This window comes from Lissotriton helveticus, chromosome 10, assembly GCF_964261635.1.
Source record: "Lissotriton helveticus chromosome 10, aLisHel1.1, whole genome shotgun sequence".
Taxonomy (NCBI): domain Eukaryota; kingdom Metazoa; phylum Chordata; class Amphibia; order Caudata; family Salamandridae; genus Lissotriton; species Lissotriton helveticus.
Window position 1 is genome coordinate 309,597,824 of NC_136071.1, and position 20,568 is coordinate 309,618,391.

General features: G+C 43.7%; 1 protein-coding gene across 1 annotated transcript in view; it reads right to left on the bottom strand.

Moving 5' to 3' along the window:
* Positions 1-267: 267 nt before the first annotated feature.
* Positions 268-20,568, bottom strand: part of LOC144783771 (cathelicidin-1-like) — a 45,021-nt gene continuing 24,720 nt past the window's right edge. The window contains exons 3-5 of the mRNA XM_078662466.1: positions 14,649-14,756; positions 8,200-8,283; positions 268-405 (exon numbers count right to left, since the gene is read on the bottom strand). Of these exons, the coding sequence (XP_078518592.1) occupies positions 268-405; positions 8,200-8,283; positions 14,649-14,756 (330 nt within the window). The remainder of the gene's footprint in view (positions 406-8,199; positions 8,284-14,648; positions 14,757-20,568) is intronic.

Here is a 20,568-nt window from a genome sequence, read left to right on the forward strand (position 1 = left end):
GTCGGTCGGTTACGGCTCCTGACCAATGTCGGACGGACCTGAGTCCGTTCGACATCGGAATCGGTCCCTATGTGTGTTTACTTTATATGGTAAATATTTTTCATTTTTGTTACTCCAAGTTTTTAGTTTGGTATAACAACATTGAATATATAAATTTTTGTTACTCCAAGTTTTTAGTTTGGTATAACAACATTGAATATATAAATTCAAGTGAATGAGCTCCTGCTTTTTGTGGGGCTAAACTTACCTACCCAGATAGTGAGAACATCAGATCATCTGAGTGTTTTCATGATGACTTAGAGAAGAGAATAAACTAGGTCTGGAGGGGTTAGTCTTTTCTTTGCACACACGTTTGTTATTCTTCCAGACACATTGTCTTGTTTGCCTTGCTCTTCTTACTGGAGTCTAAAGGGACAAGATGTTCATTGAGCCGGGACCACAGATAGGTAACAAAGTTTCAATTCTATATATGGGTTCTATATTTATGTACAACCGATCCATCAGAAGGTACAGTTGATTTCTTATTTTTTTACTCTTTGTGGAGTATTGGCATGCACTAATATAAAACCAGTGCATAGCTTGGAATACAGGGAATGTTAAAACTCTCTTTTGATTTTATGTTTGGCTAGAAGGAGCTTTATAATTTTCAGTCAGCCTAATGGGAGCATTCTAAGAAATCTAGAGCACATAGAGGAAACCATGATAGGGAGAATCTCACTGAAAAGAGTTCACACGTGTGGTCCTCCAAATTGTATGTGTGCCTGTTTATTCAAATTAGCATTTTCCCACACTGTGGCCGTCATTACAAGTGAGTACTTAATTCCATTGGGTCGGCTGAAACCAGTTACCAACCCTAGCAGAATTATGAGAGCCAATGGATCACTGCAGGTGTGTTTATTTTCACCAGAAGATTTTGGCTTGTTGAAAGAAGCCAAAATCTGCAGATGAAAGTCTAGGAGAAATTAGGTATTTCAAGGGGAATTGGACTTGTAATTATTGATTTTGGCAATTTCCAATTTCTTAAAATGCCCTTGGGTTCCATTTCATTATGGGACACATGTTCTCCATTACAGAAGTTACCATCCCTAGTTGTGTCAGTAACTCTGGGGGTGAAAAAAGACCAGTCCACGAAAGATAGGAAATCAGTGACAAAGAGAGCCCATGGTGAAATTAGAACCTGCAAAATGAAGACAATGAGATAGGAAAGGTGATGTGGTGGAATAAATTGGCATGAGGTGGAATTATGACTAAGCAGTTTACAGATTCAGCCATCACAGCACTGCTTGTGAGCTCCTGAGAAAATCTTTGATTCCCTGTACTTATATTTGGTACAAATTAAGCACTACTCCAAAATCAAAACAATCTTGAATCTCAAATACAAGTATACAGTGTCTGTGAGATAGCCACAGAATACAAGTTATGGAATTTATGGAAGAATTTGGTTTAACAAAATGAAAAAAGTTTAGGATGCACAACCCAAACTGGAGTAATGATAGTCACACAGCCCTGAAATAGTTATCTTTTCTATGAGAAAGGGACCGGCAAATCAGGTTTGTAACTTCCCATGACTTCCAGGCATGCAACGTTTGTTGGTACTGAATAACACTCAAACTCCTTTTTAAATAAGTGGGATTTTGAAGTTTAAATTCCGCAGTTGAAATTGCGCACTCTTCACGGCTTCGTCAGTGGGCAAAAGTTCTGTTAACAGAAAGTAGATTTCGCAATTTTCTTTCATTGCAGTTCCTTTCAGGAAGATCACCCACAATAATTCTTACTTCATTAACCTTTGTTCTATCACCATGGCTCCTATACATTGAGATTATTTAGCTATCTTTATCATATTGTCACGCACTTTGTTTTTACCACTGAGGAGTACCAATGATTCTCTCAAATCTGCACTTTAACTTTTATATTGCATGTATGCCCAGGAGGTGTTTAAATGTCTGTATCACATATCCCCAATGCCACTTCCATTTTATTTACATAGTTGCCATATTTAAATGCCTCTTTCATGAACGCTGATTGACCAAGATGCCGGAGATAGTGGAAATGACCTCACTTGCCCATTAAACCTATGATGACATCACTCTGTTAGCATTCCATGAAGTGAAGTCACTGGATCTTTTCACCCGATAACATAACTGTCTTTGATAAATAGCACTTGAACAGTTTCATTTCCTTCCACCAACCACTCAGACGCCTCTGCTCCACAGGACTCCTATTCGCACACATCCCACGCTTACAGAGAACCAGAACAAAGATACTCTTACATCACTCTTAAGCTGTGGAACGGCCTCCCACTCCACATCAGAGCCTCGTCCTCTTTTAGAGTTGAAGACTTGGCTTTTCAATTAGTCACCTTACCATAAGCTAGGTTAGGAACACAGACCTGCTTAGCACCAGGATACCCTCATGGGAGTGCACTTTACAAATGCACTTAACATGCGTTATAGCAATTATAAGACTTAATCTGCTACTACATACTTCCCTGAGATGTGCAAAGCAGATAACAGACTCACTGAGTTATCTGGAACAGGTTTAACATATGTTCTTAAAGGTTTACCTAAACAGCGAAACAAAAATAAGGCTGCTCTGTTGTGCAAAAACACCCACTTTGAAATAAAGAGTTAATTCAACCTCCAGACAATGACATCTCTTGATCATTATTCTATGAAATGTCACAGTAACTACTGAGGCTCCCTCTGCAGTCCTCATCCTTTTTTCTATCCGTCCCTCTAAATCACTTTCCACTTTACCCCTGTTCAGTTTGGTCACCTTTGTTAGTATGATTACGTTTCTCCTGGCTACTCTCATGGACGTGTACACTTGATCTACCTTGAGAAAGGTAGAATGTAAGCACTGCTCTTATAAATCAGTATTAGCTTATTTTCCCTAGGATGCCCCTAGGACCAATATGCTGGGGTTGTAAGAGAAGTGCCAGGGTTAGCAAGGGGTGAAGATGCTACCACTGGCTAACCCTAAATGACATTCCTGGATTAATCAGTTCTCATACTCCCTCTTACAAGGTATTTATAAGACTAGTGCCTTTAAATATTTCCATTTTCCATCCCTTCCTCCTTGTGTTCTTCAGACTATAATAAAGTCGTAGTGAAGTCCCCCTACATATGAGGAGTTTGTTGTATCTTCGAATCTTAAACACTTGCACTGCAGACTTTAGGTCATCATGTGTACATCTGTCTTGTGAATGCCTCATTAGCAAATCCAGAGGATGCATCAGGAATCTGTGATTGAACTACTTGAAGCATCTTTCCTTTAACAGAACAAATAAAATCGAAATATGAAATAACCTAGGACCAATCTGATGATTAGTGTATCTAGAAAGCTCATTAAAAAGACCATATTCATATGCAAATTTGGGACACCCACCAGTCTCTGGACCACTGAGCAGGCCAGAGCGGTGCAGCAGGCAAATTGTGTTTTTGGTAGTTTGGAAAAGACAGCGTATATTAGCTGTTAAGGAATGCTGTCCAATCTGGGGGACAGAGTTAGCCGACATGCCATGAGGAGCACTTTCCACAGAACATCTTGCCTGCCACGGGGTTCCTTGCCCTGTGTCCAGAGTCAGAGAAGGTCAGATCCTGTGGTGAGGCATGCAGGACTGGCTGCTGGCGAGAGGGGTACCACCTGAGCAAGGACCACCACTCGGTGGGTAGAGGTGTGACCGAGTGAGCCGGCATTTCCTTGTACTCCCAGATGAGCTAAGTGGATGAGCGCTGAGGAGCAGCACCTAAGCTGGTCCCTACTCCTTCCATTCTGGCTGGTGCCACTGCTGGGGGTTTTGGGGCCATTGCAGCAGAGAGACTTGCAGGCAGGCAACGCTATAGAGGAGAGGTAGAGACAGTCCTTGCCCCTGGCCTAGGGGCATACTCGTCGGCTGGCTACTGGCCTGCCCGGATGGGAGATCATTGAGTGACTGTGTGGTTGACACCTCTTGCTTGATCTGAGTGTGCAGCAGTTCACACACACCCACTGAGATTGGAGGCTACAGATGCGGTGGAGGGTTCCGCCTGATACATATTGGTGGCTCACGCATGGGATGTGGTGTAATGACACTGATCCTAGCCCGGTGGGGTGGCCCCCTCGGCACAAACGCTACACAGGAGCCCTGGACAGAAGATAATTCCCTGATGTACTTTCCCTGGCGAGTGTGGCCCCTCTTTTCATCATGTTGGTCTGTGGCTGCTGGATTGTATTGTTCTGTTGCGGCTGGATTGTATTGTACATCATAGAACTAACCTGCTCACACTGTTAACGGCCATGGAGTCCACCGCCTTGCTGCCCCCCACTCTGCACATGACACTGCCATGGGAGACATGCTCTCTGGCCCTTCTTGCCTCTTGTTCTACTGACTAGAATGCATGGATGGATCCTATGAGCCCTTGGAGCGGTCTGAGACCCCATGGACCTGGGAGACCACATGGACCCTGCCATTACGGGAGTCCCTGGTGGAAGCACTCGCACCTGATTGGCAGCATCTCAGATACCTGCTGCATCCTGGGGCTTGAGGAACTCATGGACCAGCGCATATTTTGCCTCCTTCTGTTGTCTGGACTTAGTGAGTGCTACTTTGTCTCTTCTGCTCCTCCTCTGCACCATGCTAGACATTATCACCCCTGCAGGGACAACTGTGCTACTTTTCCTTCATGGGTCCACTTGCTCTGAACTACTCTCTACCTACTGTGAGCAGCCCCGCCTCCACCTCTGACAACGATGGGGCAGTTACTTCTTGCAAAGGAAGGTTCCCTGCTTCTGGTTGTGTTTGAGGGCATACCCACCATCCGCATTCCTCCAATTCCCCAATATAGGTGACCCATGCTCCGTGGGATAAATTGGATGTGATACTAGCAGCTATTAGCTCTACAAAGGTAACCCTAGACTCAAAAATCGATTCTTTAGTTGTGGACAATCATCACAAAATGGCTGAATGGGTCCACTCAGTCGAGACAACAGTCCCGGAGATAATGCCCACCACAATGGCTCATGCATCACAACTCAGTGATATGGCTCATGATTCTCAGATTTAAGATCAAGAAGGAAGAGCCAAATTTAACAACCCGAAAAAAGGGTCCATGGATTCTCGCCTTTCTTGAGGGCTGACTCTAGGAAGCAGCTGCTCCTGGGGGTCTATCAAAAATCTATGCACTTGAAAGTGCTAACAAGGTGCCTGCTTGCCCTCTGTCTCCCTGGCGCCCCCCGCAATCTGTGTTGGCCCACTGCCCTCATTTCCAGGAACGTGACTATTTGCTACAACAGACCTGCATGATGGGCCACTTTTAGGTGAAAAAGCAGACGTCTTCAAATTCCCAGATTCCATAGCCACCATACAAAGACAAAGGGCTTCCTTTATGACCTGGTATGTTATGGTTCTTCAAGTTATTGTATCTGACTCATTTTTCTACAAGACTTGATTGCTTGATAACTGACTTACTATTTATCACTGGGACTATCTGCAGAATATGGAAAATGTTAAAAAGAAATGCAGCCCAAAAAGTTTTTTGTTGAAGTCCCAATGTTGCTTGTTGAATTGCGTTATTTTGGTACGTAAAGAAATAAAAAAATAGGCTAAGAGCTCAAATGCAAAATCTGAAAGTATTTTTAACACCACAATATTTGTAACAGCACTGTAGGACCACTGCCCCTCTACCCAATAGAAATTTGTTAGAACTAGGGGTCTCTTCTTGGTAATGATGTACACCTTTGACCAAATAGGGACACTTGCTTCCAAGTCAGGACAAGGGGATTACACTCCTAGATAACCCCTGCTCACCCCCTTGGTAGCTTGGCACGAGCAGACAGACTTATCTCAGAGGCAGTATGTTAAGCATTTGTGAATATACCCAGTAATACAGTGAAAACACTACAGATGGACACCATACAGATTTTATAAAAATAAGTATTCTTTAAATAGACTAAACACAAGACCACAAACGACAAAAATCCACAATACTGTACTTAAAGTTGACATAAAGATGATAAAAGTTTCTTAGTTCAAGTTGGTGATAAATGCGTCACAGTTCTCAACAAAGTAACTGGATGTGTCATGCAAAACAAACAAAAGTCTCGCAGAGTGGGAGATGCGTCGGTTTTGTGATTCGGGGGAGATGATGCGTCGTGCCTCAATGCTTGTGCAGAGTTGGGGATGCCCCGTGATCCTTACCGGTGCGGAGGTGATGCACAGATTCTCGGCCTGCGGCCCGGTTGCGATGCGCAAGATGGTGCCTCGATGCAATGCGACAATCCTGGTGCGATGCGAGAAGATGGCGTCCTTGATGCGACAACGATGCGTTCATGCCCTGGCAGCCTTACGAGGACTGTAATTTGGAGCTGCAACAGTCCCTGCGACACGCTTCTCTGGCGATGTGATGACAACCCTCTCGATGGCGTCACGCTTCCCAAGTGATGCAACAGCAGGCAGCTTCGACAAAGACACACTTCCTGGGAGATGCGGCATCAGCACGCTTCTCCGGCGATGCAACGATTTCAGCTGCGGCGGCGTCACGCTTCTTCTCGATGCGTCGAGCTTCCAGCTCCCAGTGACATGCAGGTGTTTGCAAACAGAATTCCCAGCAGGGAAACTCTGAGGGGAGCTGGAGATTAAGTCTTTTGTCCCTGAGACTTCAGCAGGAGGCAAGCACAAGTTCCAGCCCTTGGAGCAATATTCTGCAAGATGTTGAACGTTCTTTAAAAGTTCCTTCACCTTTCCTTGGCAATGAAGAAACCACTGCAGGCCAACCCAGCAAACAGCACACTGGCAGAGGGGCAGTCAAACCTCCTGCAGCTTCCTTGGTTCTTCCCCTTGGCAAAAGGTTTGTCTTGTTCTCAGAAGTGATCTAAAGTTCTTGGGTCTGGGTCCCAATATTTATACCCTAAAATCCTTTGTTCTCTGAAGGCAGAGAAGCCTCTGCCTAGTCCACACCAGTTCTTGAGCACTCTGTTTACATGACTCCTTCTATCCTTTCACAGTGCAGGGCAGAAACATCAGACACACCACAGGAGGTGGAGCCAGCATTGTTGAGGGAAGGCCCAGCCCTATTCAGGTCCCAGGTGCAACTCCTTCCTCCCATCTAGATGCATATCTCTCTATTCACCACTGGACTTCCTCAGCCTGTCTCCTGGAATCCCTCAGCCCTGTCACTCAAACTCCAGACAAGGAATACACAACCTAGCAGAGGCAGGCCTGGATAGTTGGACAAGAAAATACCTACTTCTAAAAGTGGTATTTTCAAACACAGAATGTTAAAACCAACTTTACTAAAATATGTATTTTATCATTCTGAGTTCAGGCATATTAAATTCGAATTTCTACCATGTTCCCTGAGTCAGTTAGCATTATAAAATGTAATATTCTAACTGCCCATTCTGGCCTATGGAGAACAGGGAGTCTTGCTATAGTGAAAAACGAAAATGGCTGTAATTCACTATTAGGACATGCTATACACACTAGGGCATGTCCTACCTTATACTTACAATGCACCCTGCCCTTGGGCCTACCATAGGGGTGTCTGATATGAAGAAAAGGGATGGTTTAGGGATTGGCAAGTGGGTGCACTTGCCAAATCGACATGGCAGTCACAGACTGGACACATGCCTTTCAATGGCAGGCCTGAGACACACTTTACAAGCTGCTTCTGTGGGTGGCACAGCCAGTGCTGCAAGCCCACCAGCAGCATTTGATTTACAAACCCTGGGCACACATGGTGCACTGTACTAGGGTCTGACAAGTAAATCAAATAACCCAATCATGGAGTCACTAATCAGTACATTAATTTAACATAACATAACACTGAATAGCAGTGGCACAGTGCCCAAATCATATAATCCAGCAAAACATCAAAAACAGAGGAGGCAATCAGTAAAACAATGCAAGGGAGACTCACGCCAATGATGCAAGTCTAACAATATTCATTCAGTCCAGCAATATAATATCCTCTTACAATGTATGTCCTTGCCTGGAAATGTGGAGGGAGAATCACTTCACTAATAAATAGCCCGGCAATGAAGCTGTATAATTTTTAACTTTAAGGGATGTTTTTTTTAACAAGGTGTTTGTGGAGTCGGGGTACTTGGACACAGAGTAACGTATCGAACCAGTGAGCCATGCGGCATCCTGCAACTTCCAGTCATGCATACCCACAGGATGTTGTTTCTGCCAAAGGTGAACCCTGAACCACGACCTACCTTGGCTGTTACTGTATCACAAATCACCATGATTACTTCATCTCCGAGCACAGAGGAAACAGTTGCTCTGCATTCTTTCACTGTCTGCAAGGGGGAAAGCAAAACTGTTACAATACTAAATCATGAGCAGAGAAGACAGTTTACATTCATTTCAAAGCGCTAATTTGAATAAGAGTAATGAAGCCTTTCCTCCCCCTCCTCCCGGGAGGGCATTGGTACCATTCCTCCATTTGCAACAAAATGGCATTTTCAGATCTAGGGAATTTCACATTACAGGTGTACCATAATATTCTTGAAGTTATGCAAGTATAAGCTTCCGTAATGGAAATTTCACCAAGGCTTAATGTTAAATCACACTCTCCCTTTCTTTCAAACTAAGGGTCATGTTTATAATGAATGCATGTAACACCACATGAATGCACACTACGTATTTACCATTGTACGGCACATTCCTGTCCTTTTCTAGAGCTGGAACATTTTTGGCCGCCAACGCATGGAGGATTATTTTTGTGCAGAAAGGGACACCTTCCTACACAAAATCAGTCCTCAGATGCATTCCCCTCTTTCTAAGTATGCTGTGAATGTAGCATATGAAGAAAGAAGGAACAAAGATAAATATATTCTTCCTCGTTGTGCCTCTGGTGGTAAGGCATATAATTATAAACCATTCCCAGGTCTAATAATGTTGATAAATCTGAGAATGTGTCAGAATCCAAGCTACATCCAAGCCTCCCTGCCGCTGTTTAACGCAAGGCAGCGATGTGCACGGTCTTGCATTACTCCAGATTTATCATGCCCCTGAGTCCTCTGCATGGTGCAAGGTCGACCACAAACTTTGATAAGTATGCGCCTGAGCTTCATCTCTTGCCCAGTTCTTGAGTTGCACCTTATCATCCTTGCCCCACTTGTTATACACTTTTTTGTATTGTGCTTGCTTTGTTTTAAAATGAAATTAATTAAGTCATATGTAATTGGCTAACTTTTATTTGTTTTAATGTTTAGTTTTGTCTATGGACGTGTGCTCTTGATTGCATTCCCTAGGTTTCTTTGTTCTGTTTTATGAAAAGTTCAACAAATTATTTTCATTGTAAAAACTAAGAAGACAATTTATAGGAGATCAGAAACAGAACATCCACAGAGTACGGCGGTACCAGTCCACCAGGAGAAAATTAAATAGCACTTTACAGCTTTATTTAGAGTTTGGCGGTCACTTTGTCAGTCTACCAGGGCAGTGAAGTGATTTCACCTGCTGCTCTTACAGAAGACGTATCATATTTATAAATCTTTGCAGTGACTGCGGATGATCTTTGAAAGCTGGAGGGGCATTGTATATGCACTGGATTCCAGCCATCTACCCCAAATTATTCTATGCTATTATGTGGTTGTTCCGTGCTTCCATGGTCTTCAGGTGGTGCCTCGAGGCATCTGCAGGAGCGTCTGGCTTCTTATAGTTTTGTGGTGAACCATGCATCCTTTAGCGGGCGATGCTTTGCAGGCTGGCCACAGGGGTGCAAGCTTGTCGGGGCAGCGGGAGATCCAGCGGTGTAAATCTTCGGCTGAGGTGTTGGCGTTGGTAGGGGCCCAGCGGTGGTCCAGAAGGACCTCATCACTGATGCTGAGGAGGCGCTATATGTGATTGTGCCATGGTTGCTGATACTTGTGATGTGCTGATTCCCTTTATTCCCCTATACTATGGGCTGTTCTCAGAGACTAAAGGACAATGCATCAACAGGCGTTTCCCAAAAGGGCAAACAAGCAGGGGGGAGAATGAATTATGAACTCGCTGACAGGTTTGATAAGCAACTGGCAGCACACAATGCCACTGGGGTGTGGTTGGAGGACATGATCAACTCCAAAGCGGTGGAACTGGGCCTTATCCGGGAGAACTCAAAGAAGAGGTTGGCACGTTGTCTGCCCTTGAGACTTGAGACTTCCCTTTAGACCCTGCTGTCAGAGACAGCGAGCATGGATTGCTGTCTCACAGACCTAGAGACTCACAGTCACCAACTGGAGGCCAAGATTGATAACCAGGAGGGGAGGGCTTGTCGCAATAATATAAGGAGTGTGGGCCTGCAGGTAAATCTTGGGATCTTGGGGTGAGACCATGGGGTGGTTCATCGCCCGCTGGGTCGCACTTACCTATGGGGTCTACCTCAAGCTTGTCAAACTCAGTGATACTGGGCCTGGAACACACCCTATCAGTATACCAGGCATGGCAGATACCTAATCTGAATCTTGCTGGCAGAACTAGGCTGCATTTTGTGCACTGGATTATACCTGTGGAATTGTATTTATAGGCCTGTTGTTTCTAAATAATTTTTCCACTTTATTCATGGTGGGGCTGGGGAAGAGTTGAGTGCGTCAGGGAGCCAGCATTTTTAGGTGATTCTTTATTGAATATTCCTTAGGTGGACACTGTTAGGTTGGCAAGTTTCTTTCCCCTACAAAACTTTCTGTAACATAACTTGTTGGTATCAGGCTTTAGCTTGTGCTTGTTGCCAATTTTTGTTTAGAGAGGATGGGGACGGGTTTTGAGTACTTAGTTATGTTTTTTACAATGCTTCTTTCTTTATGGATGTGCATGAGCTGAATGAGGCTGTGTGGAGTGATCAGATGGAGGTCCTGCAGGTGAGCGAATGGCAGGACAGGCCTTGGTACGTGGACCCACACGCCTTCATACAGCAATGGTTGACCACATTACATTGATTAGCTGGAATTTGAGGGGAATTATTACACTAAAGCATTATAATGTTCTTGCATACATAAAATGCAGAGGGCCGCAGATAAAATTCTTACAAGAGACCCACTTGATGGACAGCGAAGGTAGGGCTCTCTGGAAGAGGTGGAGGGCGCAACTTTATTGTACTGCCAACTCTGCATTTGTGCGGGGACTCTTGATTTGAATTAGGCACAGAGTGCCTTTCCAATTGCGTATTGTAATGGTGGACCCTGAGAGATGCAACATTTTAGTAATGGGCTGACTGGGTGCTAAGGATGTTGCATTGCTATATATATATATATATATGCCCAAATGCCGACCAACACGCTTTTGTTACTAGCTTGACACCCATGTTGATAGCGGCACTGCACTACCAAATATAATTGGGGGGTATTTTAATTGGGTGGTGGACTGCCACCTAGACAGGTCTTAACCCATCACCTACGTCCCATGCGCATAAAATAGCAAGGTCCTTACGCACCTGGATTGAGCACTGGGGGCTCATAGATTGCTGGCAGGCACACAATCCACGGGCACAGTCCTACACCTTCCAATTTGGCTTGCACAGTATTAGTCGATCACTTGGCTGCATTCTTTTATTGTGATGCAGCGGCTGAGTGATTGGTGGATGGGAAGTATTTAGCAAGTACATATTCAGATCATAACCCCTTGCATGTCACTTACCTTTGGTCACCAAGCAGGGCTGGGAACCCAGCCTAGTGCTTGGATCCCACACTCATGGAGAACACAGCATTTCGAGAATCGCTCAGAGAGGTGATTCATAATTACCGGTTGGGGACTGCAGGGACAGCGTCATCGCTTGTGGTTAAGCAGGAGGCAAGCAATTTAGAGTGGTGTGGGGGCATTGTATTGCCAATAAATTGGGTGTATGCATCCACCTGCACGCTGACATTTAGCAGCAAGAGGGGGTACTGAATGATGTGCCCGCAGACATGGGAGAGACGGTTGAAGGTACTGCTTGGTTGCTGAAGGAAAAGGAGAAGCTATTTGCTTTGGTGGAACACATAAATCAGTAGGATTACAGAGCCTAGATTGCGCGGGCTCATGCAAACAGAGATCATCCAGAGAGCATGATGACCTGGCTCCTCTGAGAAGAGACAAGGGGATACACAATACTCTAGATTCAGGACCCCTCGGGCCAGGATGTGTTTTACAGGTAGAGATTAATGGGGTGTCCATTCATTATTATTGCAACTTGTATACAGTGAGTGAGACGGTTGCGGAGGTGGACCTATTGCCATATATTGCAGACTCCTCCCCACTGCTGTGAACCCCGAGACCATGGAGCAAATAAGTGACGCCATTACTGTCCAGGACGTGAGGGGTGCTATAAAGGAGTTGGTGCGCAGCGATTGAGTAACAGTATAGATAGTACGCTTTCAGGATAGCGTCAAGCCCATAGAACAAGTGCGAATAACATCCTTTTCTATTGAAATAGAGCAAAGATATATATTTGTTTCCTTCATAGTGTGACGGCGAGAGCACGTCCCCACAGAGTCCCGGGTTCAGAGAATATTATCGTGAACTCGTGTGAGTATATTTTCGAGAGATTCACAAACAGCGTGCAAGTTTGAGTGTTTGGCTGTACGTGAGAGTGTGGCACTCTCAGGGACAGAGGATTAATGGCCACATGAGGTTTGTGGACCTACTTTTTAGTATGGCTGCTTTTAAATTGATGACTTGGACTGGGGAGACAGTGCACTAATGGGTGATACTGCTTAAAGAAAGATACACAGAGAGAAGGGGGAACTTGTATTGCATTATGATCTCCACTTGGCTGTTTGTTTATGTACAAATTTCCCTCTTTTTTTTAGGAAGTGGTTCCCTCACAGAAATTCTGGAGAGACCTAAGTGAAAAACTACCTACAGATCGAGCGGTAATATTAACCCAAGTGGGGTAAGGTTCACAACGAAGGGACCAACACCCTGACGAAAACCAGTGCCACCCGTGTGGGGGCGGAAAATTGGCAGAAACATGTTGGTATCTGCAGTAGGGATATAGGGAGCGTCACTTTCCCTTTATACCTGTTTGAGATTTAAATCCTTCCAGGGGCCCACAGCCAGAATAAAGAATCATATGGTGGATCCTTAGGTTGTTTTATATTAGATACACTGCACTTTTTTGGTCCCGACACAGAGGGAGGAAGAACCCCCTCCCCTTATGATTTTGTTGTATGTTAAATACGTCACGTTATTTTTCGTGTTGTATGTTTCTTTCACTTCCTTAATACTCACCACTAAACCTTCATCTGAATACAAAAAAAACATGCGCTCCATCCAGTGTGTTGGTCTACACCTGGGTGTATGATGCGGCCCAATGATGAAGCATGACACTGCAAAGTGTGTGAGGGCAGTATTTAGACACATGTTGTCTCCCCCAAAGGTCAGATAATCATTGGACTGATGTAGTTTTTGTTGTAAAGTCAAGTGTCTTTTTGTTGTAAGCAGTACTTCTCTGTTGTGTGAGAAACAATTGATAATCAACGGAGCCAGAGGAGTCTTATTCCCTTGTCTCTTCTAGTGTGTTGGTTCTGGAACAAACTCTCATCCCATCTCTCTTCCATCATCGACCATAAGCTTTTCCGTAAAAAAGGAAAAATCTGCTTGTTTGAACACCCATAACTGCTACTTACCTGGCTGTCAGTCCGCACGGAGTCTCCCAGGAGTTCTCGCTAGCGCTAAGCGACCTTATGGTGATATGTACGCACAATAAGTTCCTTTGATTTGATTTTTTTGTTTTGCAGAGTTTCATATAGCGCGAACTAGACCCGAACCGAATCAGGTATCAGAGCGCTTTACACATTTTCCAGTTACGTTACATGAGGACACACTTTAATTTTTTTTAGGCACGGGGAGATTAAGTGATTTGCCCAGAATCACAGGAGGTTTTTGGCGTCGTTACCGAGACTCGAACTCAGTTCCTCCAGGAACGAGGTCGAGCGCCCTAGCCGTTAGGCCAACTCCTCTCCCCTAATTTGATTTGGAAAATCTGCCATAGTTTGAGTGTTCTCCATGGAAGACAAAAGTTCTCTCCATGAAAATAGATGTATCCTCTGTGAGAGGAACATTTTTGGGAAAAAGTCCACCCTATTACGGTTGCTGAAATCGCTGTGACAAAATATGAGGACTGCAATTGCACCACCAAAGTGGGGTATGTTGTCAGTGCCCACACATTCAATTTCCCTTCCATTCTGAGAGTTTTCCCTAACAGTCACGGGTTGTCATACTTTCCTTTCCATGAATGACCACCACAGCTTACATGACTACCTTTCACAAAGTTAACTGTATCAGACATTATAGTCTGTCAGTCAGTACAACTCAGGTAGCTTATCATTATCTTATGTCAAAGGAAAGTTCAAACCTTTACTAGGATAGAGGAATCCATAGTTTGGAGTATTCTTTGTAGTTCTGTTACTTTGCTGGTGATGTTGATGGGAAATTTGGCATTTTTTTAAAACATGATTCCCTATTGCATATGATTTCTATGCTCACATCTTTAGAATAATCTGTCACAGGAAATAACAAAAACATTTTGTTTAAGCAGTAAGACATTTTATATGCATATGTGCATAATATTTACGGTTTCAAAACCAAGAGGAAACTCTTTGGTGAAGCTTGCCCTTAAAAAAACAAAATAATGTACAAAACAATTACAATGCCTCCCACACAACACCATTTTGTACATCAGTTTTCAAGAGCTGTTACTTACTCCTGAGTCCTTGAAGTCACATTTGTCCTTGCCTTGGTTGTCCATCTGATTGACACACACCGTCTCTTTAATGGTGAACCGCAGCTGCTCAGGACTAACAAGCATTTCCTGCAATAACATAGAATATGAGAATTTGACTAAGTGACATAACATTTCCACTTTTACAAAAGAGACCTTATTTACAATTCATTAAATTAATTTTACACCCACTGTTATGGAGAGTTCAACTTATTTGCCAAAGTTGGAAGATTTGCCATATTAAGTCCTCCGCTCCACTCCAGTGCCATGAAACCGTTTGGTGTACGTGCGCTTTACAAGTTTTTTTAATAAAACATAACATAACACTATAGAAGCAGAGATTTTTCCACACAAGTGTCTATATCCTACTTGAGAAATTCCACTTTCCCTGGGAATCATTGGATGTAAAATCAACTAGTGGCATGCAATAATAGCTAAATATCCTGAAAATATAGCCCCATTTAAGGATTCACAGTCAGTGCTACATTTCGTCTGCCAAATGTAACCTAGGGGAGGGCTTCCTGCATGATTGGGACACCATATTTCTCTTTCCATCAATGCCTGTCACCATTTCCATGGCAGCCTTTCACAAAGGTACAAGCAACAACTCCTCCATTAGGGCGGAGGAGCATTGCCCCACTGCTGAGAGCCAGCAAATTCAAGCATGAAAACTAAAATGATGAAACAATGTTATTATCATTTTATTTTTCATCTTGGAGGCTGCCAGCTGGGCCTACTGAGCGTCTGAGCCTGGTAGGAGGGGTGACCATCCTGACAGACAGCAGCTGCAGCAAAAGTATACATGCCGGTTTGGCTGGCTGTCTAAAGACGGCTAAAATGACATGCGCACATAGATCTCTCCAACCCTAACTGTGCTGCACAGCCAGGTGTGAGGACAAGACAAGCATCCTCAGACCAATCCTGGCAGTTCACTCATCCTGGATAATAATATTACCAGCATAAGAGCAGCTTCTGAATTGGCGTAGGGGAATCTGGGAGTATGTGGACCCCATTGGACTGCCTCGACAGAAGCGGAAGAGCACTGAGGTGGCGGCTGCCAGCAGGTAGGTAATGTTTCATTTTTATTCTCACCTGTGCTGCCCCATAATCGTAATCATATGTTCTAATTCCAAGTTTTAAATTCCTGGTCATCGTGTCTCTTGTACATTGCACATAGGGGGTGCACCCACATCCCCACTGCAATTCATGCTGCAAGCGCGACCTCATCCCAGTTGCCGGGGCAATTTTGTTATACAGGGACATGGTTTCCCTCTTCCATACTATTTTTAAGGCCTCCAGTAATGAGAGTTCACCTTTACTCGGGTCATAGGGACGAGCTCCTTTCCACTGGCCTCCAGCCGAGACTATTTGGGACCATGGACTGTTCCCCACCGTATTGTTCCTCAACTCAGCTTCACCACACAGATACTTTTATGCCAGAGCACGCTTTTAGGACTGGAAAGGATTCTTTCATGAGGGGCTGAATATTTCATGCACTGGGAGGGCGAATCTGGAATCATTGACAGAGCATGGGGTTCATCCCAGTTTCTTCTTTCTCTTTTTATTGTAAGAATTTCTGCAAAGCAGGCAACATATAAATATATAAAATTGTAAATTACGTCTCCTCGCGGGTTCCTGCTTTTCATTTTTTACAGTGCTCATAATGGCTTGCAAAGCAGAGGAATTTGACTTCGATGCGTCCTAGTGCCGTGGGCCTATTTCACAATAATGCATAATTTAGAAGATTTAATAGGCAGCCATGTATGCCTGCAAGTTTGGATGTTTTGGTTATTTTTGTTGCATTTGCTGAGTGTTCCATTTCTAGAAAACACAATTAAAGAACCGATAAGATAGCACAGTGGGTTGGGTGCACACTGCACCAAACTCGTTGTAATCTGCAGATCACGGGTGCAGGTGCTCAACACTTTATCATGTCTGCTGTCAAGATCCATGAGTAAAATGCAGATTACAATTTTCAATTTCCAAAGATGTTTTAGGGTTGTAAATAAACTGCGCTGACATCTGACTGTAAGTCTTAGAATCCAAGTGTGGCTATTTAAGTAACTTTTCCTCCTCCCAAAGACAATGAAGTGGTCCTATCGAGTCGGGTAATAATTTTAATAAAAGCGGAGCCACCCAGTCCCTTAAACACTTGAACAAAATCAGTAATATTTACAGGGATAGGCCTAATTGGACTCCAAATGGTTGGTATTAGCATAGGTCTGAACAACTTCCATTTTGCAGTTAGGCAGCTTAAGTAAATCTAACTTAAAATTGTTCCCATGACAACATTTTGGGCCTGATTTCAAATTTGCAGTGCCGGAGCGAGACCGACATGCTGCTGCCCCGCTCCCGTACTGCCAAACCTGCGTTCACACCACCGACCAGATTACGACTTTTTTTGTCACCGGCGGACTGTTCTCTGTAGGTCAAATGGAGGTGCGAATGGAATAGGCTGTCAGACTCGATACTAAAAGGATACGTCTTGAAGCTGCACAGGAACAGAGATGCCTTTTTTCCGAATCCCTCTTGAGCAACCACCCAGAGCTAGTATTCGCTAGTCTCCAAAGTCATTACCCGAAAGGGGAGGGGAAATTGGATAAAATAATAAACAACAAGAGAAGAGATTTTCTTGACTGGCCCCTCGTGTAGTCCGACCTGCAGACTTCTTTCACCTGGACCCTGGAAAGGAAGAGCACAATTATATCTTACTCTATTTCTACTCTACCCTATCTAAAACTCCCTCCTGAACTCTCACCTACCATTTCTTGTCAAGAACCTTGCCTTCTCTTCTTAGCTTCTTCTATTGGCTAAATTGGCAGAACTTCTATTGTTTCTTTCTGTAATATGCGAATGGGTGCTTTTCTTATTAATATGTTCCTACTCTAAGTTTTTATATATAACGCTAACTTCTCTATTCACTTACTCATTTATGTCCTGCTCTCCTCCTCTTTCTTAATGTGGTTTCTTGTCTAATATTCTTCTAGTTTTATGAAGACTGGTCGCTGTCTCACTGTATTATTTAATTGGTCATTCTTAATATCCTTAACCTTTTTATCTTTCTTTCTTTTAGGTGCAACTTTCAAGCTTCTCTCTTTCTTTTCGTAAATACATTCACAGTTTCAGTTCTTGTTAACTTTAGAGAAGTAAGTATCAAGTCAGAGTACACAATACTTCTATTACTAAACAAGCGTATTATTTTTCACTTATCGCTTTTCTTCTTTTCTAGGACTCTGGATTCCAGGCTTGATGAACTCCGTGTGCTCGTCGACTCCTTCTCTCCAGACTTCGGCGCTTGGGTCTTAAGCTACAGTGAAGGACTGGGAATTCTCAGAGAGGAATACAAGTAGGATACCAGGTATTGTTATTCACTCTCAGTCAAGTACCATCATGCGTTTTCTATGGACTGAAAGACGGACGTTTTCTCAACTCGCGGTCTTTCCTAGTACTGCGTGACAAAAATTAACGAGCGAGGGTTTCCTCAAACTCGTTTCCAAAAAGTCTCTGAATACGTTCACTAATCCTTATCTACGATGTGAACGTGAACAAATATAAACTATGGACTCCTCACACTAGTTTGTCAGAGAAACTAAAAACCCTTCCTATCTGGGTTCGTTATCAGGTGAAGTGCGCAGGGCTCCTTCAGAGCGCGCTTCACCAGAACCCGGCTGATGACGTCAGCCAGAAACACTAGACAGCGAACTCCTGCTCCAGCCTAATGGCCTTTTGGGAGTTCCATGCTTGTACTCTTTGCGCCCACGTGTCTCTGTTTGCAAAACGTCTTGGTCTCTTGTCTACCATATGGCAAATTACTGCCACTCTTGGACTCAGGTTCCTGACAGTACCCCCCAACAAGGTAGATTCCTTCCGTCTTGGTTTCGAAGGGTATTGTTGGTGAAATATCCTGATTAATCTTGGAGCATGAACGTCCGCTTCATGTTCCCAAGACCGTTCGTCAGGACCATAACCTTTCCAGTCCACTAGATAGAACAATTCTCCTTTGACCCTCTTTGAGTCCAAAATGTTCTTCACCTCATACTCTGTTCCCGTTTCTAAATAAAGAGGTTTAGGAGGTAGATTTCTTCGCAAATTTCCAGGAGCCTTCTTCAACAGTGAAATATGAAAAACTGGATGAATTTTCAATTTGGACGGCAACTTAAGTCTGTATGTCACTTGGTTAATCTTTTTCTCTACAAGGTAAGGTCCAATAAATCGGGGCTGGAATTTTCGATTACCCTTTAGTCTAAGATTCTTGGTGCTTAACCAAACAGGGTCCCCCTTTTCCAAATCTGGCCCTACTCTTCTTTTCTTTTCTGCATAATTCTTATACTTTTCTTTTGCCACTCTCAGACTTTCCGTTGCCTTTTGGTGGATTTGTTCTAGATGTGATACTATGTCCCCAACAGCAGGAACAGTGACCTCAGTCTGTCTAAGTGTGGAATTAGGGTGTCTGCCATAGTTCATGTAAAAAGGGAAGAAGCCTGTGGACACATTCTTGGCGTTATTGTAAGCAAACTCTGCTGCCCACAAATACTCTGACCAGTTTCCATCCTGTTTCAAAAGAAACAATCTTAGATATTGTTCCAATTCTTGGTTCACTCTCTCCGTCTGACCATCAGTTTCTGGATGGTAACTGGTAGAGTATCTCACTTCAGTACCTAAACTCTCCATAAAGGCCTTCCAGAAATGTGAAATAAACTGTGATCCTCTGTCTGAAAACACCACTTTTGGAATCCCATGAATCTTAACTATTTCTGTACTGAAGTTTGTAGCTAATTGTTTGGCAGTCGGGAGCCCTTGCAATGCTGTAAAGTGTGCCATCTTGGAGAAAGAGTCTACTACTACTAATATAGTGTCATGGCCCTGACTAAGGGGTAAGTCCACTATCAGGTCTAAGGTGACGGTGTGCCAGGGGGAAGGTGGTGTAGGTAAGGGCTGCAACAATCCCTTTGGAACCTGCCGTTCAGATTTTCCCTGTGCGCAAATCTCACAAGTCTTAACGTATTCTTCAATGTCCTTAGTCATAACTGGCCACCAATAGTGACGCTTTATTAGTTCCTTAGTTTTTGCTTCTCCTTTATGCCCTGCTAACTTGGCGTCATGACATTCTTGTATAACTTGTTGTTGCAGCTCTTTGGTAGGAATGTACAACTGGTCTTGAAAGTAAGGAAGTTGATTAATAATTTTTCTACCTTCCTTTTCTTGAATCCATTCTTGTATCTCTTCTGGACTCATCACCTCTGAAATACTCGTTTCCATACTCACTGAAGAAGTCATACCAATTATCTTTTCCTCAGGAATAATTGCTTGATCCTCTACAGGCGTCTTTTGGTTTTCTGTATCAATTCTTGATAAGGCATCCGCCTTTCCGTTCTGCGCCCCAGGTCGATATGTGATCACGAAATCGTAATCAGCAAAATACAGGGACCATCTCAATTGTCTAGGAGTTAATGTTCTGGCCGTCTTCAAAAATTTCAAGTTCCGATGGTCTGTAAATACCGTTACTTGATGTTGAGCTCCCATAAGATAGTGTCTCCATTCTTTGAAGGCGTATTTTATTGCCAACAACTCCTTCTCTGTGATAGTATAATTGCACTCGGCCGGGGATAACTTCCTTGATCTGTAAGCCACAGGGTGTAACTGTCCAGTAACCTTGCTCCGCTGGGACAGTACTCCTCCTACTGCCTGGTCCGATGCATCCGTTTCTACATAAGAGGGTTCCGTCGGATCTGCATGTTGAAGAATTGGAGCCGATGTGAAGTCTTGTTTCAACAAACCGAAGGCTTTCTCTGCTTCCTCTGTCCATTCAAATTTAATCCCTTTCTTTAATAACTTAGTCAGTGGTAGGATCTTGTGGGAAAATTCATTAATGAATCGTCGGTAAAAATTCACGAAACCAATG